We start from the raw sequence: 21,043 nt of genomic DNA, 5'->3' as shown, positions 1-21,043 counted from the left end.
TGGAACTTGCTCTGTAGAGCAGGCTGGCCTCGAACTCACAGAGGTCCACCTGCTTCTGCCTCCTGAGTGCTGGGATTAAAGGCGTGCTCCACCAATTCCCAGCTTGAAGCCTAGACTTTTATCTCGAAAGATTCAGGAACCCAGAGACTGGAGGGACTGGATTGACAGGTTCACAAGGTCTGTGCTCCCGGGGCAGCAGGGAGCTAGGCAATAGGGACCTCAGGAGGCCACTATGCCATTCTTTGTGGGAGACGGTGGAGGCAAGGCTAGCATGGTGGCAGCTGATGTGATGGGCACTGGTCGGATTCTATATACACTTTGAAGCTGGAAGGCCTGGTTGCAACTAACTAGCTAAGGTGAACTACACCCTGTCGCTGTCCATAAGCTGTGCTGAGGCCTGTGAGCACGCCACTTGTTACCACTAGGTGGCGCGTCCTGCCCGGGCACGGACTCACCCCTTGCACTGTCTTACCCCAAAGCTTCGTTTCACTTTCGGTCTTTGGCTGTCACCCAGCTTGATCGTTCCACACCCAGCTGGGGCAAGCCTGGTGCGTGGGGTGAATGGCTTTCCAGGTCCCCGAGGGGCGGTTCCAGGGTCCCCACTCCCGGGCCGAGGGAGCAGGGTGCAAGGCCTCGGGAGGATTCTGGGGATGGGACCGTCTGTCGGAATTCTTAGAAGAGGAGATGACTTTTCACTGTAACTGGGGATCATGCAGGAAGCCTGAGGGAGCAGGAGGCGGAAACGCACCCACATCAAAGGCGACAGGGCGGAGCGGGGTACCGAGGCGAGCAGGGAAGGGGCTGCAGGGTGTGAGGCCTGTCCTTCTGTCCCTTCCAAGACCCTGCCACAGGCATGAGGGGTCCCCGGCCGAGATGACAGTGCTGGTGCCAGCCTGGAACCCAAATGTGCGTATACTGAGGGGTGATGGAGCAGGGCGGGGAAGGGAGATGGACGAGGGATGGAGGGACAGACCCGGGACAGGGTCGGAAGGATGAGATGGAGAAACATGGACACAGGTTTGTCACACCAGCCAAGTGCGGGACAGGCAGAGACAGGGGAGATAACACCCAGTTAAGGAAGGAAACAGGGTGCAGGGAGCCAGCCCCTGCATGGATGCCGCCTCTCTGTAGTCCTCCCTGCTGCTGCTGCTGCTGCTGAGTCCTTGCCTGCGGGGGACACCTGACTGTTTCTTCAGCCACAGCCCCATCTCCTCCAACTTCCACGTGAGGATCAGCGAGTTGGTGAGCCGGCTCCCACCCAGGCCAGGCCACCGTGCTGGGCCCCTGCCGCCCACCACTGCCCATCTCTCTCTGTGTCCGTTCCTCTCTGGGTTTCTGTCCGTGTCTCTGGATCTCTCTGCGTGGGTCTCTGTCGCTGTGTCTCTGGGTTTCTGTCTCTGGGTCTCTGTCGCTGTGTCTCTGGGTTTCTGTCTCTGGGTCTCTGTCGCTGTGTCTCTGGGTTTCTGTCTCTGGGTCTCTCTCTCACTGTCTCTAGGTCTCTCTCTGTTTCTGGGTCCATGCTCCGTCCGTTGTGTCCCTCTCTCTCTGGACACCTCTCTGTCTTCCTTTCTCTGTGTCCCCTTGTCTCAGGGTCTGTCTCCCCTGACTATAGCCTGTCTCCTGCTTCCAGTCAGATCTCAGCTTGTTTTCTCCCACAGACTGACTACCTGCTTAAAGATTACCCAGTCACTGTGGCCATCAATCTTCAGGACGTGAGTCACTGTCGGGAGGGCCCCGGGATGGAGGTGGGAACCAGACTCAAGATGCGCCGCCCTTTAAGGGACAAGGCTAGTGGGCCACCTCCTGCTCCCTCAGCCCTGGCGATCTAGACCCTCGGCCCGCCCCCACCCGACCCAGACGACCTGGCTCGATCTTCCACAAGTCTGGGCCGCCAGTCTCCCTCCATGAAGCTCTCAAGCCTACCCTCACTGTCCGTTTCTCCCTCTCGGGCCCCGCCCTTCCGCCAGGGGTCCTCAGACCTATAGTCCTGACACTTCTCCCCCTTGGTATCTGGCCAGGCCCCACCTCACACAAGTACCAGCCCACCGTTCTGAACCTTCGGGTCTCTAGCAAGCCCCGCCTCTTTCAGGACCCCGGCCCCGCCCAACCTACCTTAGGCATCTGGCCACGCCCATCCTCTTCTGACACCTAGCCCCGCCCTCATGTGGGCCCAGCCGTCTCTTTCGACCATCACCCTTGAGACTCGGGCCACCCCCTGCTAGTCCTCTGCTCCCGCCCCGCCTCCCTGAGACCTGGCCTCTCTCTCGATCTGCAGGAGAAACACTGCAAGGCCTTATGGAGCCTCTTCCTGGCCCAGCGCTGGATGGAGAGACTGAAGACCGTGGCAGGGTCTGAAATGCAAAAGCTCCTGGAGGTTGTCAACACGGAGATACATTTTGTCACCTCGTGTGCCTTCCGGGTTAGCACTGGAACTTGGTAACAAATGAAGGGAGCCAAGTCCCTCCCCAAGCCGTGAAGCACACACAGCTCCCCTAGGTCTTTTGCGGGGAGTCCCTTTGCCCACAGCATAGCACAGTGGTAGAGCTGGAACCTCCACGCCCTCAGGTCACCTGGGGATCAGTAGGTGAAGAAGGCCGTTACTAAGGGGTTCTCTTCCCTAACAGCTGGGCAACCCTGGAGTCTGAGACCTGGGCCCGCTGGCTCCGTGTCCTCTGCAGGTTTGGGGGATGGGTTGGTGGAGACACTGGTGTGACATGATAATGACCTATCCCTCCCTGCTCCCAGCCTCTCCCAGAATGCCTTCGCTTCGTCCAGACCAACATCTCCCACCTCCTGCAGGACACCTGCACGCAGCTGTTGGCCCTGAAGCCTTGTATGGGGAAGGCCTGCCAGAATTTCTCTCGGTGCCTGGAGGTGCAGTGCCAGCCCGGTAACAGCAGCGCCGGAGCCCAGCATCCCCCAGTGCCACCGGGCTCACAGCCCAAGCCCACAGTCTTGCCTGTTGCATGCCCTAGAGGCCTCTGCTTCCACTAGGCGTGATTTAGCCTTGAGACAACCTCTCTTTTTCTTATTTCTTCTTCTCCTTCTCCCTCTCCTTCCTCTTCTCCTTCTTTTTTGGTTTTTTGTTTTTGTTTTTTGGGACAGAATTACCCTGTGTAGCCCTCGCTGTCCTGGAACTCACTCTGTAGACCAGGCTGGCCTTGAACTCACTGAGATCTGGCTTCTGCCTCCCAAGTGCTGGGATTAAACGCGTGTGCCACCACCACCTGACTTTTTTTAATTAATGTTTTGTGTATAAGTGTTTTACACTGAATGTGTGTCTGGTGCTGTAAGAAGCCAGAAGAGGGCATCAGCTTCCCTGGAACTGGCATTACAGGTCGTTGTGAACATAGGTGCGGAGAAAGGAAACCAGGTCCAATGTAAGGGCAGTGAGTGAGCTCGACTGCTGATCGTCTCTCCAATCCTTTTCCTTTCTCTTCCTTCCTTTCTTTCTTTTTTCTTTTTCGAGGCAGGGAAGAAGGCTAGTCTGGCCTTGGACTCAAAGCAACCCTCCTGCCTGTCCTGAGTGCTGGGATTATAAGTGTGAAGCCACCATGTTTTTCTTTTTTCACATTAGTTATATATGATTGTAGCAGGCTTTGTCTTTGGGCTCTCAAATAAAGACATGGAAACTTGTCAGTCTTAGCTTAGCCTTGTTTCTAACTAGCTTTCTTTTTTAACTAAAGTAACCCATTTCTGTTCATCTGTATGCTTTTGTTTACCTCATCTGTGTGCCGTCCATCCTGCTGCCCTGCTTCCTCTGAGTCTGTCTGGCTGACTCCCCTTTTCCCTCTGCCTACCAGCCCCGCCTATCCCTCCTCCGCCTAGCTATTAGCCGGTCAGTTTTTTATTAGACCAATCAGGTGGCTTAGGCTCAGTGAAAGAGCAATACATCTTTACATAATTAAACAAATACAGCATAAACAAATATATTTTTACACTGTTAGCAAAGGCAGCATAAACAAATGTAACACACCTTAAATAAATGCAGAATCAACAAAAGTAACACATCTTTACATAGTTAAACAATTATTCTGCAACACAAATAAATGTAACACAATTAAACATCCTTTTTTTCTAAAAACAGGATTTCTTTGTATAGCTTTGGAGCCTGTCCTGGAACTCACTCTGTAGACCAGGCTGGCCTCAGACTCACAGAGATCCACCTGCCTCTGCCTCCTGAGTGCTGGGATTAAAGGCGTGTGCTGCCACTGCCTGACTCTAAACAAATATTCTATTTCACAACAAATAATATGTCTCAAGACATTTCCATACTACGTAGGCTAGTCTGGCCTTGAACTCAAAGAAACCCTCCTGGCTGCCTTGATTGCTGGGATTACAGGTGTGAAGCTGCCAAGTCTGGCTTTGTTGCCTTTCTTTTTTTCAAGTTTTTATCAATATATTTATATATAATAATGTGTCTCAGCCGGGCGTTGGTGGCGCACGCCTTTAATCCCAGCACTTGGGAGGCAGAGGCAGGTGGATCTTTGTGAGTTCGAGGCCATCCTGGTCTACAAAGTGAGTTCCAGGAGAGCCTCCAAAACAATACAGAGAAACCCTGTCTCGAAAAAAAAAAAATGTGTCTCATGAAACATGTACACATTTTTATTATATTCTTACTTCCTCTTGGCTCCCTTTATCACTGATCCTCTGTCCAACTAGTCTCTCTACTATTTTTCTTAAGCCAATGAGGTAGGTTGACTACAGGAACTCTGCTTGAGAAGTTATTTACAGGGCACCTTACCAATTGCTACACTACTAAAGAAAACGTCTATTTGCCTTTTTATGACCTCTGATTACCTGTTGTTGAGAAAACAGAACTTCAGTCTGTCTGTCTAGGGCAGGAAGGGAGACTGAGTGAGCCCTGGGTTTCTGGGTAACAGTTTTTTTTTCTTGTTTTTTCGTTTTCTTTTTTTCTATGTCTCTAGAATGCTGGATTAAAGGCATGTGCTGCCTGGCCTATTTTCCCCCCTCCCCTGCCCCAGATCTTGGTCGGTCGATTGCAAACCCTTCATGCACCATCACCCGTGGTGCTCCAGGACTTCCCAGCGCTCGCTCTGACGACCCCTCAGTTACCTGGTTCTGTTCTCTCCCCAGACTCCTCTACCCTGCTGCCCCCAAGGAGTCCTGTAGCCCTAGAAGTCACAGAAATTCCAGAGCCTCAGTCCAGCCAGCTGTTGCTCTGGCTGCTGCTGCCTCTCACGCTCGTGCTGCTGGCAGCTGCCTGGGGCCTTCGCTGGCAAAGGGCGAGAAGGAGGGCGGAGCTCCGACCTGGGGTGAGCGAGAGCCCAGGGCAGATGGATGGGGAGGGTGGCAAGGGGTGAGGGTGGCATGTGGCCTTGCAAGTGTACTGAGGCTGGCGCTGTGGGGGCCTCAGGTGCCCCTCACCTCCCGTCCCTAGGATCTGACACTTGGGCAGCGTTGACTCAGCCAGGGTCTTATCTCGGTGAGTCCTCCACTGATACTGGAACATGGGGTCAGGCTCAGGGACAGAGAGTCAGTCCAAGGTGAGGGCGGGTCTCCCTGTGTCTCTTAGGAGGGACAGCGGTTCAGGGAAGTGGGGTGTGTCGGGGAAGAGCAGCCTTCCATAGACTTCCAGTGTGACGAAGCTCAGGGGGGTTCTGAAGTGGCCACCACACGAGCAGCAGAGAGCCTCGGGAGGCTGAGAGGGAAGAGTGGCATGGGGAGAAAAAGCAGGAGGCAGGGAAGAAGGTGAGAAGGCCGGTCCCCCCAAAAGTACCCATACTTTAGAGTTGGCCGTGTGCTTTACACTCACAATACGCATAACGTGGAGGCTACACCTGTAATCCCAGAATTTGAGAGGCCAGAGCAGGATTGCTCAAAGGTCTGGCCAGCCTGGGCTACACAGTGAGTTCAAGGCCATTGTGAGATACACAGTGCACCCTTGTCTCCTGTCTCAAATAAACAAACAAAAACTCAGTCCAGTTACACTTATTTTTTTTGCAATGGCTCAGTATGTTCCCCAAACTGACTTTGAACACGTCGATGAATCTTTCTGTCTCAGCTTTCTGAATAGCTGGGCCTATAGGCATGTCATAGATGAGGCTTTCCTTTTTCTTTTTTCATTGTTTTCTGGGTGCTAGAGTTGGGAACCAAAACAAGGAGCAAGCTAGGCAAGCCCCAAGCGCTGACCACATCCCTGCCCAGAGGACTCGATGTCCGGGTCCGGCGACGAGCGCCTGTGGTCCAGCACCTCTGAACTGGATGCTGAAGCTGCGGACGCTGACTTGGAAAGAGGGAGGCAGAAGAACTTTGTAGCCTGTGTGGTTGCTCCTTAAAACAAAGCAACTGCTGGGATCTTAGGATGCGAAAGGCTGAGGCGGAGGAAATGAATGTCACAGCCGGCCTGGACCACTTACTGAGATCTTTCTCAATAAGTGTAAAATGGAGATGCTGAGGTGGAGCTGGAGCTGGAGGCAGGGCCACCACAGTCACTAGAGTCACCAGAGACCCTTCACCTACACTCACCATCTACACTGCCAAAACAGACCCCGTCGTCAGCTCGGTTAAAACGAGCTGGAACAGTTCCTAAATTCTGTGGTTTCCCATTTTCTGGGGATGTTTCTGAAATGCACACCATTTATCAGACATAGTGGTACATGTCCATAATCCCAATTATTTTTTTTGAAATGGTGTCTCTGTAGCTCAGATGGCCTGGAACTCCTAGGTAATCCGTTCTCTTGCCTCCACCTCTGGAGTGCTGGGATCACAGCTGTGTACTATCACTCCACACAGTAATTCTTCTTTTGAGAAAATTACACTCAACCCTCCCAAAACAAAAATGTTGCTTTTTTTGGGGGGGGGGTTCCGAGACCGTCCTGTTTTGGAGGCTGTCCTGGAACTAGCTCTTGTAGACCAGGCTGGCCTCGAACTCACAGAGATCCACCTGCCTCTGCCTCCCGAGTGCTGGGATTCCAGGCATGCGCCACCACCGCCTGGCAACAAATAAGAATTCCTGGGGGCTGCATAAGTGTATCGTGATGCCTGTGAGCAAGTCAGAGGTCAACTGGCAGGAGCTGGTTCTTCTCCCAGGTGGGCCCCAGGGATGGAACTCAGGTCTTCAGGCTTTGTGGCAGGTTGGTGGCAGAGACCTTTTATCCTTTAAGCCAGCTTGAGGGCCACGATTTGTTTTGTTTGTTTTGAGACAGGGTCTCTTGTAGTCTTATCTGATTTGGAACTGCTGTGTAGATCAGGCTAGTTTGCAACTCAGAGATCCACCTGCCTCTGCCTCCTCAGCAATAGGATTAAAGGTGTGTGTCACCACACCTGCCTGTAAGACTCCCTTTGGAAAAAAAACAAAACCAAAAAAACTTGGAGCAGATTTTGTGGTGCAAGTCCGTAGTTCCTACACCCTGGAGAGGAGTCAGAAGGGTCAGGATTCTGGGTTATCTACTAATACATAGAAATTCGAGGCTAACCTCAATGGGGGCGGGGCGGGGCGGGAGGGTGTAGCTCAGGGGCAGAGGGCTGGCCTGAAAGGTGCTGGGGGCGTGGCTCACAGGTAGGGGCAGACTGAGAACTCCAGGCCTCAGACAGACCATTGATGATCCAGTTTCACAGAGCATACTGAGGCCCAGCACGACTCACCTGACAGACGTTGGACACAGGGAAAGTTGGGTGGAGGCTGGCCCCCTCTTGGACCTCGCTGCCCCTCCAGCCCTCTCCCCTGGATGGAGTCAACATCAGAACCCAGCCCCACTCACCCCACTCTGTACAAAGACCTTGCTCCCATGAATTTGTATATAAATGGTTTTTTACCAGCTCTTCCGGACCTATCTGTGGATGGGACAGGGAATGGGTGGGCTGTTTTAGGCTTCAGGATCTTGGTTTTGCGGTGCTTTGTGATGTAATCCCAGCTCCCCAGAAGCTGAGGCAGGATCGAGTTTAAGGCGAGCCTGAGTTGCAGAAATCCTGTGTTAAAAGCCAAAACCACGACAACAGGTTCTGCTTGTTTTCTGAAGCCACCGATGGCCCAGGTCAGCGCTGGGTAATGCTCTAACAGAACTCTAAGAGGCAGAAGCAGCCCAATCGGAGATCATAGCCGAGTGGCAGGAGAACAAAGTGTTGGAGCCTCCAGGAGGAGTCGATTCAGGCTGGGATGTTTGGGGAGTTTCTCTAGAGAAACTGAGTCAACGAGACTGCCCAATCTACTGCTTTTTTTTCGCGGGGGGGCTATAGGTGCACATCGGGGAGGGCATCTCAGATAACGTGCTTAGCTGATACGAAGGCCCGTGGAAACACAAGCAGGTGTGCGCGGCTCAGGACCTGCAAGGCCTCCTTCCACCATCTCTTCATCTTGGATAGCTGCCTCTACCTGTGTAATATTCGGAAACTCCTAGACTCGCCCACCACGAGGCTGAAGTGAGGGGACGCACCCGCAAGACTTCCGACGCACACACTGCAGAGCCGGCCAGGGCTTACGCTCGCCCCCTTATGGTCACCACGTGCTCTGCGTCCGTGGTTACTAGAGGGGCGTCATGGCGCTCCCCAAGGCGGGCCCACGCACGGAGAGGAGCACGCCCTCCAAAATATGGCCGCCGCGGCGGGACGGCCTGGTGCCGCCGAAGCCGCCTCGGGACCCACGTGACCTCCCGCCCCGCACAGCCATGGCCGCCGAGGTCCAACCTTGATTGGACAAGGTAAAGACGGCCCACCTTCCAGCGTGCGCATGCACGGCGCTTCAGCCAATGAAAAGGCAGAAAGCCTTCCGTTCGGCCCTGGCTGCGTCACTTCCTCCGCCCCTGCAGCAAGGGATAAGAAACCCTGCGCCAAGACCTCCTCCTTTCCCAGGCGGCTGCCGAAGATGGCGGAGGGACAGGTTGGGCTCTGCGCGCGGCGGGCGGTGTGGGGTCGGGTGTGCTCCGGGCGGGAGCGGGCTGGGGGCCTCCGCTGCACTCCACGTGTGCGATGGAACGTGAGGACGGCAGCTAAGCAAAAGAGGAACGCTGGGACGCGAGGGGAGTGTGTAACGTGGGCATAGCGAGCCGCCGATGCCTTTCGGTACGGGGCGACGAGGACGCTACGCTTCTGGGAAGACGGGAGTGGGGCTTGGTTCCCAGCTCCGCTACCAACTTCCAGAGGCCTCGTCTCAGGCCGATGGGATGCGGGGAGCTTGGTCGCTCGTTGCTGGGGTTGTAGGTTTGTGCGGTCCGAGGGAGCGGGAGACTGCTGAGGTGGAGGCTGCCGTTTCCTGTAGCTTCTGGTGCGATAACATGCAGTCCTCTTGGGTGCTCGCAAAGTCCGTAGCTGATACGGAGTGAGCACGTGCAGACCAGACTTCGGCAGAAGCATCTGATTTTGAGGTTATTCAGGAATCGAATTTCACCTCTGTTTAAGATGTCTTAGACAAGTCTGTAGTGATGCTGCCTGTGGAAAAATTTTTTCTCCCTCGAAAATGCTTGGAGGATCTCTTGTGGTTTGGGCAGGGTTACAAGCACATGCCAGCCACCGTATGTGAGTTGAGTGTCCACTGGCTTTACAGAATTACGAACTAGTAGGTTTTGCTTTATGCGGTTTGTTTTTGGTTGTGAGCCTAGCCTTTAACGGCTGAGCCATCTCCAGCTCGCTTTATGCGGCTTGTAAGATGACTTCTGTTGCTTATGAGCGAGTTGAGACTGATGCAGAGCCGCTGTAGCCTAGACTTAGCATTGAATAGATGCCAGCTGTCTAGCTACTTGAGGCGTGGCGTGAAACGTGGTGAAGCTAAGGTTGCAGGCACTTGAGGTCTTGTCTATGCTGGGGCAGCCTTAGGCTTTTGGTTTATTGTACCCCTTTGGGACACTATCTGGTTGATAAGGCATGCTGTTGGTAACTTAACTAGGAGAACCTGCTTCCTAAACCTTTTGTCTCCCACAGGTTCTAGTGTTGGATGGCAGAGGCCATCTTCTGGGCCGCCTGGCGGCCATTGTGGCGAAGCAGGTGCTACTGGGTAAGTTTCATTAGGAACTTGTTTGCCTGCAAGTCAGTGATGAGCAACAATCACCATCTTTCGTTTGAGTCTCACGACTGTGAGATCAACCCATGCACCGCTCTGAGACTTGACAGCCCCTCTTTGTCCTGGTTTTGGAGCAGATTTGCATCCGGTCTGGGATGTGGTTTTGGTGGGTATTCAGTTGTGACATTTCTGACTCTTCTGTCTAGGCCGGAAGGTAGTTGTTGTTCGCTGTGAAGGCATCAACATTTCTGGAAATTTCTACAGAAACAAATGTGAGTGAGGGCCCGGGCATCGTCTCCAGGTGGGGTGTTGACTTGAGTCCTGGACAAACAGGTCTTTGGTATAAGGAACTGTTTCTGGGACTGAGGAGACCTCATCCACTTTCTTCTTGACAGTAAAGTACCTGGCTTTTCTCCGAAAGCGGATGAACACCAACCCCTCTCGAGGCCCCTACCACTTCCGAGCCCCGAGCCGCATTTTCTGGCGCACTGTGCGAGGTAAGCTGGGCCTGTGGGTACCATGGAGAATGGGGAATCTGCAGCCTGTGATGAGGATGTCTCCCACTCATGTTCGAGTTTCCCAACTATGAGACAACTCTACATGCACTACCATCTGAGGCTGACTCATCTCCCTGCTCTGGGCTACGAGGGCCTTTTCAGCCCCTCTGAAGGAGTCCTGTTCTCCCACAGGCATGCTGCCCCACAAGACTAAGCGAGGCCAGGCTGCCTTGGAACGCCTCAAGGTGTTGGATGGGATCCCTCCACCCTATGACAAGGTGAGCGGCGCAAGCCTAGCCTCCCACTGCCTGTGTCCAGCGTCTGTGATGTTCTGCTATTACCTACATTGTTTGAGCCTCATGAGAAACTCCATTGGCTGAGACGCATGCCCCACCAGCCTCCTTCCCAGGTGTTACTCACAAAAGGTCTCTGAGCCCTCTCCTTCTCTAACAGAAAAAGCGGATGGTGGTCCCTGCCGCCCTCAAGGTTCTGCGGCTGAAGCCTACCAGAAAGGTAAGCTCAAAGTTGCAGAGTGGTCTGTCTAGGCGTGGTTCTCAGGACTGGCAGATGATGGTTTTTTCTCACGATGGTCTGCGGAGGCCACTGACGGGCAGTGCCGAGAATGCCACAGGCTCAGCTGATGCCAGGAGGGGCTCCTGTACAGGGGTGTCCTTTGGTAGACTCTAGGGTCCTTAGCTCACCCTTGTGCTGGCGGGCACCTTCCCTGTCCTTACAGCCTTGTGCCCCTGCAGTTTGCCTACCTGGGGCGTCTGGCTCATGAGGTCGGGTGGAAATACCAGGCAGTAACGGCCACACTGGAAGAGAAGCGGAAGGAAAAGGCCAAGATCCACTACCGCAAGAAGAAGCAGCTGGTGGTAAGGACAGGCCCTGCGCCCTGGGGAGGGAGGGTTGTCCTGGGAGAGCAGCCACTCACCACTGTTACTTCACCCCACAGAGGCTACGGAAACAGGCAGAGAAGAACGTGGAGAAGAAAATAAGCAAGTTCACAGAGGTCCTCAAGACCAATGGACTCCTGGTGTGAGCCCAATAAAGACATTGTGCTAATGCCTGCCTGTGCTGCTCTTCCTCCATCGCCGACCAGGGGAGTGGGACAAAGGTGCTGTAGTCACTGCTCCTGTAGGAGGAGGGTGCTTAGGAAGCTGAAGTGATAACCATAGACTTTCTTGGCCTCCAGTGTTTGAGTCTGACCCACTGCCATATTCTGTAGCAATGAGAATGGGGGCCATACCTGGGCTGAGATTAAAAAGAGAAACGGGAAAGTGTTGGCTGGCTCCGTTGCAACACTTACCAGAAAGAAAGCAGCTATATTTTCTTGCTGCAGGGTTCTACTGTTAATAAATTATTTTTTGACGATTAAACTTGGTCTTTGCTGTGTGTGCTGTTTAGTCAGGGGGCAATAGGGCATGGGGGGGCCAGAAGCGGATCTTGAGTTCAAGGATAGCCTCCAAAGCCACAGAGAAAACCTGTCACAAGAAGCAAAAAGTATCAGATCACATAGCGCTGTGCTTCATTCATGGTCCCTGCCGGTTTTTTTTGTTTTTGAAGGCATGATTGATGTGTGCTGTGTTTCTCAAAGGGTGCAAATACAAATCTTAATGGATCCCTGTCTGAGATGGTTTTGCTAGCTTTAGGGATCTTGGAAAATGGGAAGGAGATCATGGCTAGTGTGTAAGCTCTATCTGAAATTGTAACTGTAAAAATCAGGGAGGGGTGAGAAATTATCAGTTTTCTTCCCAAGAGGGCTTTAATCTTGGTGGCTATAAGCATCCCAACTTAATAGCACTAGTGACCCTCACGGAAACCCTGTACATACTAGGCGTTTCCTGCCAACCTATACCAGGTATGAGTAGCATGGGCAGTGCAGGCAGCTGTAATAAAGAATCACATCCATCTCTGATCAGGACCCCCCCTCTATTTGCAGTACCCATGGCTGTGCGGTGCCCACTCTGTAGACCAGGCTGTCTCAAATCTAGGGATGGGTTTAGGGGTGTGCGCCACCACTTAACCACCTGTGAGGAGTTTAAATGTGGATTGTTGCCTTCTGATAGGATTGAAGACGTCGCTGCCCAGTTGTGAGGAGTTTAGATGTAGAATTGTGACAGTGGTCTACACATATGGATGGTTCCAAGTCACCTTCAACTATTTCTATTCCCTCTGAAAGGAAAGCCATGGGATGGGCAGTGTGGCACAAGCCTTTAACCTCAGTAGTTGGAAGGCAGGGACCCTAGGGCCTTGTGGGTTTCAGGTCAGTCTGGTTGGTCTACAGAGTGATCTAGACAGCCACAGCTACCCAGACCTGTCTTGAAAATAATCCCTTGACCCAGTCTGGTCCAGGAAGGGAGTTCCAAGAAGGCCAGATCTGTTTAACACAAAACCTTTCAGTCTGGAAAACCACGTCCTAATTGTATCCTTGTAATTTTAGGGTGGATGATGGTCAGCCTGGACTAGTTAAGCTGGCAGAATATAAGTCCACATGTCAGAAGGGTTTCAGTGGAGTTTCCTAGGGGTAGGGGCATATTACCATGAACGCACTTTTGGATAGAAATGGGTCTTGGTGATATATATATATATATCAAATCTTTCCCATGATAACCCTTTTTGTGAAATTGTAACAGGAAGTTTTTGCTACTCCTGATGGGGAGAGACAACTACAATGTATCATTCAGTCATGAGAACGTATGAAGTCGTTTGTTTCAGTCTAACTATGAGACAGTTTCACTGCGTGGCCCGGGGCCGGCCTGAGTGATGGGATTAAAGGTACCCAACACCATTCACGAAAGTCATTGTTTTGAAAATGACTGCCCTGCCCTGCATCTAGCATGAAACTCCATTTGTCACAAGCTCTGCCTCCTGAGCCCTGGCTTAATTTACTGCGCGGGCTCCCTCCGTTTCAGAGAGGAATGGCCGCCTCAGTAACCGGCACCTGAACCCAGGGGAGCGGATGAACTGGTTAATTCTAGCTCATTAAACGCCTGCAGCTCCGGCCGCCAGGCAGCCTGGGGCAGGGATATGGTGATGTAAAGAACTCTATCACAGAGACCGTGCCACGAAAGCACTCAACACCAGCCCCGTGTGCATGTGTGCTTAAGTTCTGTGACAGAATAAAGCCAACCACTTCAGTGACAACAGCCACATTTCACAACCCAGGGCACCCGTGAAACGGGTCCGCCGCCCGGGTGAGAGATGGCCGCCGCCGCGCCCGGCCCCGATCCCACGGGACTCAGCCCCACCCCCGACTCTCGCGATACCGCAGATGCAACGGCCGCTTGGGATCTCGCGAGATGATAGGCTCTGCTTCCGGTCCCCACCGTCATGGCGGCGTACGGACAGTCCCGAAATCGCGTGCTCCGTACCGGAAGTGCCTCCTGATCCGTAAAGGGCTGGCCCTTGCGTCACTTCCGCTCAGGCCTCGCGCTGTGGATAAGGGAAGCCGGGAGTCGCCCCGCGCTCTCTTTCGCAGGCTGCCGGGAAGATGGCGGACATTCAGGTTGGAGCTGCGGCCGGCGCCGAGCCTGCGGGCCCCGCGCGGCAGGGTGCGCCCTGGTCCTCGGCTTCTCGGTCGCTTCCGAGCTGGCTGAAGGGAGGGGCGTCCGCGGGAGGGGGGTCCCGAGTGCTCTGCGAGCGGGGGCTGCTGGGCCCCGGCGGAGGAGCCAAGACGGAGGCCGGCCGGACAGAGCCCTGCAGCGGGGCTGAGCCCGGGCCTCGTGCTCACCGGAAAGCCTCGCCGTAAATTTAAGTTTTGACTCAGGTTCTGGCCTTTAGATCCCTTAGTAGGTCAGACAGGACGAGCGCTTGTCATCCTCCTGCCTCAGCTTGGCGAATGGCTTGATGACGCGTCTGGCCCACCAGGCTCAGTTACTTATGTATGGTGTGAATCCTGGAGTGGCTGAACCTGTGTGTTTGGAAAGTCAGCATGCCCAAAGGCCATGATTCTGGCCTAAGACAAACTCTGGAGGCCGTGGAACGTGCTGGAACGTTAGTGTGTTTAAGTTTGGGGTGACTGTTTAGGTTCATTGTGGGACGCTGGAAGTTTACCTGTAATCTCACCAAATTTGTTGATTCCTACAGACCGAGCGTGCTTACCAGAAGCAGCCTACAATCTTTCAAAACAAGAAGCGTGTTCTGCTGGGGGAAACTGGCAAGGAGAAACTCCCTCGGTACTATAAAAACATCGGTCTAGGCTTCAAGACGCCCAAGGAGGTACAGGACACACTGCAGATGTGGGGGCATTGCCTCTGGGGCCCCTGAGGCTCATTCTTGGTTCAGTTTAGGAACCGGTAATCCAAACCGCGCCTTCTCATCCTTTCAGGCCATCGAGGGCACCTACATAGACAAGAAATGCCCCTTCACTGGTAACGTCTCCATCAGAGGGCGGATCCTGTCTGGTGAGTGAGAAGTTGAAAGTGGCTCTGGGTTCCCGAGTCTGGGACCGGCCGCTGGCAGATGATGTCCATTCTCACGATGGTCTTCAGACATTCCCACGGACACTGCTGAGAACAGCCAGTTGGCAAGGCTGATGCCAGAAATGGGGCTTCTGGGGGAGCCCCACTCAGCGGCTGGGTTACCCTTGGCCTGCTAACACCTCCCTTCCCCAGGTGTGGTGACCAAGATGAAGATGCAGAGGACCATCGTCATCCGCCGGGACTATCTCCATTACATCCGAAAGTACAATCGCTTTGAGAAGCGCCACAAGAACATGTCTGTGCACCTGTCCCCCTGCTTCAGGTGAACACCTGTCCGGAAGGGCTGCTGGTGGGGTGTGGGCAGAGCAGAGGCGTGAGTGCTGGCTCCGCTTGTGTGGACTGCTGGGGATGGGCGGGCAAGGGGAGACACTGCTAAACTTTTATCTGGGAGATAAAAGGGAGGGTTTGTTACTCTTACCACCTGAATGGCAAATGTGGGCGGAGCCAAGGCGGGACCCTCAGCCTGCCACTGGGGACAAGGGGGTTACTGAGGAGGCCCCTCTTAAAGACCCCCACTTGTCTAACTCCACAGGGATGTACAGATTGGCGACATTGTCACCGTGGGAGAGTGCAGGCCCCTGAGCAAGACTGTGCGCTTCAATGTACTCAAGGTCACTAAAGCTGCTGGCACCAAGAAGCAGTTTCAGAAGTTCTGAGGGGACTCTAGCCAACTCCCTGGGACGAATAAAAGTTATTTTCCACTGAAGAACTGGCTTGGAGTCTATGTCCTGATCCAGAGTGGGCATTGCCAGGGGCTTCTCATGAGGGAGGGCTTCTCTGAGCTTCGATAAACCCCGGCACCGGATGGACAGTTACCTGCTGCAGCAGCCCCTGGCCTCCCACCCCCCTCCCTTAGGAGGAAGTTAGGTGAGGCCTTAGAGTGCCCCAGGGAGCAGTCTGAGCTTTCCAACTGGGCTTCTGGCATCCCTGCAGCTAAAGAGAAAACAGGGTCCCACACTCACCTTGCAGGACTGACACCGGAGTACCTGCTTAAATGCCTACTTCCGGAGATCCTGTACACTCTTGAGAGGCCCTGTGTCCAGGACAGGGAGGACAGGATGGGGTTGAGAATTGGGGAAATGAGGTATGGATGTGGGGTTGGGGACACCCGCTCAGGAAAAGTACCTCCAGGGCATCCCGAGGTATGTGTGAAGGGGGCAAACCTGGATGGAGAAGCTGCCGCTGCCGGGGTCCCCAGGTCCCTGTCCCCCAGGCCTGTACCAGGGTCTGGAGCACAGCACTGGTACAAGGGTTGGGAGACAGGGCCTTGGGAAGAGTCCGCCGCCTGTGCCTGCAAGAGATGCCGCTCACTGCCTCTGGTGCCTTCTGCCTTCTAGTAGGCTGCTGAGGGCGGGGTTCCTGTCAAAGGAAGTGGGCCCACATCAAAGCGAGCAGGAAGGGGCAGGGACAGGTCAGGGGGCCACCGCCCAACCTGGGAGCCTGCCAGCTACCCAGGAGGGACTACAGGGGACAGGGACCCTGAGGAATCTGAGCCCAATTGTTGAGAGGTGTGGCCCCCCAACCACAGGTGTTTCCGTTCGGGTGGGGCCTGTGTTTACAACAGCCTAGCTCCCTCATTTCCTCCAGTGGTGGTTGGGGTGTCTCCTCAGTACCCTTCATGGGCCTTGAGGAAAGGAAACACTCCTGGTGCCCCTTAGACACTTCACCTGAAGAGTGGAGCTTGTGATTGGGCCCCTCCTTGAACAGCTCCCTGACTGACCGAGCCCGGCAGTTCCCCTCCTCCACACTGCACTATTGCTTGCTCCAATACCCTACCCAGCCAGACCTGGCACCTCCAGGTAGAAGTGTCCTCCCTGATTTTTTAAATTACTTTGACACTCTTGCTATGTGTCCTAGCTGGCCAGACGCTCTGTGTAGACCAGATTGACCTCAGTCTAGCAACTCTTCCCATCTCCTGTCTCCAGCCCCTTGTGATCTTTCTTTCGTTTCTCTTTTTTGTTTGTTGTTTGTTTGTTTTTGTTTTCAAGATGGTTTCTCTGTAGCCCTGGCTGTCCTGGAACTAGCTGTGTACCCAAGGCTGGCCTCAAACTCACAGACCCGCCTGCCTCTGCCTCCCAAGTGCTGGGATTAAAGGGAGCACCACCAACGCCCAGTCCGTTTTAGTCTTTAACCTTGGCACCTGTTTCCATCTGGCAAATGTCCAGCTCCAGTCATTTGAAGACATCAGTGGTGATCCAGATGCCTTGGAGGCTGAGTTGAGGCAGGAGGATTGCCAAGAGTCCGAGACCAGCCTGGGGATGTAGACCCTACCTCAGAATGGAAGGCTAGAGCTGGGGATGTGACTCAGAGCTCTAATGCCTGCCCAGAGTCCAGCAGCGGGGATGGGACCGGCTCCACGGCAGACTGCTTGTCTAGGAGCCCCACAGACCCACTGCAAGCACCTGGTATGTCAGCATTTGGGGAGGAGGAGACCGTCGGGAGGCAGAGGCAGGTGGAGCTACACAGCTACACAGAGAAACCCTGTCTGAAAAAAAAAAGCATGGTGGTGCACATCTTTAATCCCAGCACTCAACAGGCAGACAGGTCTGAGGCCAGCCTATCTACATAGTAAGAATCCTTTCCAAAAATGAAAATATGCATGTGAGAGTGTGCCTGCCACAGACTCCCACACGGAGGTCAAAGTAGTCCTCTTCATCATGTGGGTCCCACGAGTCAAACACAGGCCTTCACGCTTGGCAGCGAGTACCTCTACCCAACACCATCCCACTAGCCCACACTTCCTCCTTGATTCTCCTAATCAGCTTAACCTACTTCCTGCCTGTTTGTGGCAAACACTGAGACTATCTGCACCCCTCATCCCTGGAAGTGGAAACCAGCAGGTAACTCCCAGCTCGGGTGTCCTGAGGCTGAGCCCCAGCTCCCAGCAGCTCTGTGGCCTTGGATAATTGACTCAACCACAGACCCCGAGTCTCCTCGTCTGTGAAGGGTGGCCGTCAGCAGCCGTGCAGGTGCGACACTACAACAGTGACCTTTGGCAGGTCACTGCAGAGGTTTTCTATGGTGTAGAGCCTTAGGTCTTTAAGAGCAAGCTCTGCCGTCGTTTTAGTATGTTCCTGGAAGATTCTGTGGCATATCTGCTGGAGGAGACCATGGCAGGAAATTAGCTCCAGGTAAGACTCCTCAGCAGGGTGCTGGCCTTGGTTTTGTTTTTCGAGACAGAGTTTCTCTGTGTAGCCCTGGCTGTCCTGGAACTCACTATGTAGACCAGGCTGGACTACAATTTGAAGAGAGCCACCTGCTTCTGCCTCCTGAGTGCTGGGATTAAAGGCCTGTGCCACCATTGCCTGTCACAGGGTCCTGGTTGGTGATGGCAGGCTTCAGGCCCACCAAGCTGCAGACAGGGCAGGCCTGGCGTGGCTAGTACTTCCCTAGTAAGATCCCTGGATTGCTCTAAGGGAGGCAGAAGGGCCAGCAGGTGTTGCTGCTACTCCTTTTGGGTTTTTGTGTTACGTCTTGTTTTGTTTTGAGACAGTCTCACTCTGTAGCTCTCTGTCAGGGAAGTCACTGTTTAGCCCAACTAACCTGAGATTCAAAGCCACTCTCCCGCCACAGCCTCCAAAGTGCTGGGACCGCAGGTAGGTGTGATGCCTGGGCTCCCCGTGGGCTGGCATAACGGGAGCCTAAATACTAACACAGGTGCAGAGCCCGGGCTGTATACATACTGACTTTTGTTTGTTAGCTTTGAGACAGGGTCTCGACATAGTCCTGACTGACCTGGATCTCACTGCGTAGACCAGAATGGCCTTGAACTCACAGAGAGCTTCCTGCAGGGATTAAATGTCCTATGCCTGATGCCTGGCTCTGTTTTTGTTGGTTTGTTTGCTTTTTGTTTTTTAGGTTTTTTTTCTTTTCTTTTTCTTTCTTTAATTTATTTTTGAAGACAGGGTTTCTCTATGAGAGAATCATGATTGTCCTGGAACTCACTCTGTAGACTAGGCTGGCCTTGAACTCACAGAGATCCACCTGCTTCTGCCTCCTAAGTGCTGGGATTAAAGGTGTGTGCCACCACTGTCTGCCTCTGTTTTTGGTTTTTTATTGTGTTTTGTTTTTGTTTTGAGATTGGGCCATACTATGGACCTTAGGCTATCCTCAAACTTGTGGCAAATTCCTGCCTCCCCCCTCCCAGTGTCACTGAATCCCAGCTGGCCTTGCAGCCAGTAACTGAGGGTGGGTGACCTTGAACTTGTGATCCTGCTGCTTCTACCTCTTGTGTCTTGAGATGACAGGTGTTCTCCACCATGCCCCATTTATGTAGAGTTTGGGATCCAACTCAGGGTTGCACATTTGCTAGGCAAGAATTCTGCCAACTGAGCTACGTCTCCAAGCCCCAAACCAGAATGCTTTGCACTTTTTTTCTTGGACTGGAGAGATGGCTCAGAGGTTAAGAGTACTGACTGGCCGGGCGGTGGTGGCGCACGCCTTTAATCCCAGCACTCGGGAGGCAGAGGCAGGCGGATCTCTGTGAGTTCGAGGCCAGCCTGGTCTACAAGAGCTAGTTCCAGGACAGCCTCCAAAGCCACAGAGAAACCCTGTCTCGAAAAACCAAAAAAAAAAAAAAAAAACCAAAAAAAAAAAAGAGTACTGACTGTTCTTATAGAGGTCCTGAGTTCAATTCCTAACAACCACATGGTGGCGCACATCTGACATGGTCTGACATGCAGGCTTACATAATAAATAAATAATGATTTTTTTTCTTAACTTGGTAGTAGTGATGTACTCCTTTAATCCCAGCGCTCAGGAGGCAGAGGCAGGCAGATATCTGTAAATTTGAGGCTAACCTGGTCTACAGAGCAAATTGTAGGGCAGCCAGGGCTACACCAAAAGTAACTGTTTTGAAAAACGAACAAAAAAGACCTTTAAAAGCTGGGCAGTGGCTGGGTGTTGGTGGCACACGCCTTTAATCCCAGCACTTGGGAGGTAGAGGCAGGCGGATCTGAGTTCAAGACCAGACTGGTCTACAAGAGCTAGTAGCTCCAGGACAGTCTCCAAAGACAGAGAAACCCTGTCTCTCAAAAAAAAAAATCTAACATACCCTCACACAGGCAAAACACTGATGTGCATAAAATAATAAAAAAATAATTTTTTTTGGTTTTTTCGAGACAGGGTTTCTCTGTAGCTTTGGAGGCTGTCCTGGAACTCACTCTGCAGACCAGGCTGGCCTCGGCCTCACAGAGATCCACCTGCCTCTGCCTCCTTAGTGCTGGGCTTAAAGGCGTGTGCCACCAATGCCTGGCTATACATATTTATAATCTTTTAAAAATTTTTTTTTTCAGCCGGGTGTTGGTGGCGCACGCCTTTAATCCCAGCACTCGGGAGGCAGAGGCAGGCGGATCTCTGTGAATTCGAGGCCAGCCTGGACTACAGAGTGAGTACCTGGAGAGGCTCCAAAGCTACACAGAGAAACCCTGTCTAAAAAATAATAATAAAATAAATATATAATATATATGTGCCTGAGTATAAGCACATGCATCATGTGATCTATATATGAACATTAACAGAGAAAGAACAGTGCACATCCAAATGCAGCTCTGGGCTTCTCAAGAGACAGTCCTCTGGGGTCCTTTCTTGTTTGTTTGTTTGTTTGTTTGTTTTTGTTTTTTTGAGACAGGGTTTCTCCGCCACCACTGCCCAGCTTATGAGACAGTGCCCTGTGGGGTCCTAACAATAGCTATATAAGGGGCTGGAGAGATGGCTCAGTGGTTAAGAGCACTGTCTGCTCTTCCACAGGACCCAGGTTCAATTCCCAGCACCCACATGGCAGCTCACAACTGTCTGTAGCTCTAGTTCCAGGGGGATCTGAAATCTTCATGCCAGTGCACATAAAATAAATTTAAATAAATTACAAAAAATCAATAGCTTTATAAGTGATTTTGAAGGCTTCTGAAGTCACTGTGCAAACAACTCTTTAAACATCAGAGGACAACTTCCAGAGGTCAGTCCCTCCTGCCACATGGCCTTCAGGGATTGAACCCAGGTCCTGGGTTTGCACAGCCAGCACCTTTCTGTGATGAACTAAGTCTCCAGCCCTCTGCAAACACTTTCTTAGGGCTGGTTCCTCCACTTCCTTTGGTAAATGAACTCACAGG

At 52.9% G+C, this 21,043-nt stretch overlaps 2 protein-coding genes, 1 long non-coding RNA gene and 5 other non-coding genes across 23 annotated transcripts; 7 read left to right on the top strand and 1 right to left on the bottom strand.

Moving 5' to 3' along the window:
- Positions 1 to 420: 420 nt before the first annotated feature.
- On the top strand, positions 421 to 10,210 carry Flt3lg (fms related receptor tyrosine kinase 3 ligand). 15 transcript variants are annotated; one of them, XM_040736173.1, is made up of 10 exons: positions 421 to 548; positions 840 to 906; positions 1,132 to 1,242; positions 1,659 to 1,712; positions 2,276 to 2,419; positions 2,746 to 2,890; positions 5,098 to 5,276; positions 8,200 to 8,839; positions 9,877 to 9,949; positions 10,162 to 10,210. In XM_040736173.1, the coding sequence occupies exons 2-8, from the start codon at positions 874 to 876 to the stop codon at positions 8,239 to 8,241; spliced, it is 708 nt and encodes a 235-aa protein (XP_040592107.1). In that variant the 5' UTR covers positions 421 to 548; positions 840 to 873; the 3' UTR covers positions 8,242 to 8,839; positions 9,877 to 9,949; positions 10,162 to 10,210. The 15 variants fall into 15 exon arrangements, with proteins under 15 accessions (XP_040592107.1, XP_040592106.1, XP_040592094.1 ...); XM_040736172.1 differs by having other exon boundaries at positions 445 to 548; positions 717 to 906; XM_040736160.1 differs by lacking the exon at positions 421 to 548 and adding an exon at positions 5,378 to 5,446 and having other exon boundaries at positions 555 to 906.
- Rpl13a (ribosomal protein L13a) lies at positions 8,770 to 11,517 on the top strand. The gene is made up of 8 exons (XM_005088091.4): positions 8,770 to 8,839; positions 9,877 to 9,949; positions 10,162 to 10,227; positions 10,351 to 10,452; positions 10,645 to 10,730; positions 10,906 to 10,965; positions 11,205 to 11,327; positions 11,408 to 11,517. Exons 1-8 carry the CDS (start codon positions 8,825 to 8,827, stop codon positions 11,492 to 11,494), a joined length of 612 nt encoding a protein of 203 aa, XP_005088148.1. The 5' UTR covers positions 8,770 to 8,824; the 3' UTR covers positions 11,495 to 11,517.
- Positions 9,979 to 10,061, top strand: LOC121136230. Its single transcript, XR_005873369.1, has one exon. It is a non-coding gene; the product is annotated as a small nucleolar RNA Z195/SNORD33/SNORD32 family (small nucleolar RNA).
- LOC121136229 lies at positions 10,493 to 10,577 on the top strand. Its single transcript, XR_005873368.1, has one exon. It is a non-coding gene; the product is annotated as a small nucleolar RNA Z195/SNORD33/SNORD32 family (small nucleolar RNA).
- On the top strand, positions 10,769 to 10,839 carry LOC121136220. The gene has a single exon (XR_005873360.1). It is a non-coding gene; the product is annotated as a small nucleolar RNA SNORD34 (small nucleolar RNA).
- Positions 11,015 to 11,102, top strand: LOC121136221. Its single transcript, XR_005873361.1, has one exon. It is a non-coding gene; the product is annotated as a small nucleolar RNA SNORD35 (small nucleolar RNA).
- A 677-nt stretch (positions 11,518 to 12,194) lies between the features above and the next one.
- LOC110339719 lies at positions 12,195 to 16,137 on the bottom strand. Of its 2 annotated transcripts, XR_002381729.2 has the most exons (3): positions 16,062 to 16,137; positions 15,899 to 15,969; positions 12,195 to 15,320 (listed from the first exon to the last, which is right to left on the bottom strand). It is a non-coding gene; the product is annotated as an uncharacterized LOC110339719 (long non-coding RNA). The 2 variants fall into 2 exon arrangements; XR_005873349.1 differs by having other exon boundaries at positions 12,195 to 15,969.
- Positions 14,912 to 14,999, top strand: LOC121136222. The gene has a single exon (XR_005873362.1). It is a non-coding gene; the product is annotated as a small nucleolar RNA SNORD35 (small nucleolar RNA).
- Positions 16,138 to 21,043: the final 4,906 nt, after the last annotated feature.

This window comes from Mesocricetus auratus, unplaced genomic scaffold, assembly GCF_017639785.1.
Source record: "Mesocricetus auratus isolate SY011 unplaced genomic scaffold, BCM_Maur_2.0 Super-Scaffold_100054, whole genome shotgun sequence".
Taxonomy (NCBI): Eukaryota; Metazoa; Chordata; class Mammalia; order Rodentia; family Cricetidae; genus Mesocricetus; species Mesocricetus auratus.
The sequence above is the reverse complement of the archived record's forward strand: the minus strand, read 5'-3'. Positions and strand labels throughout refer to the sequence as shown.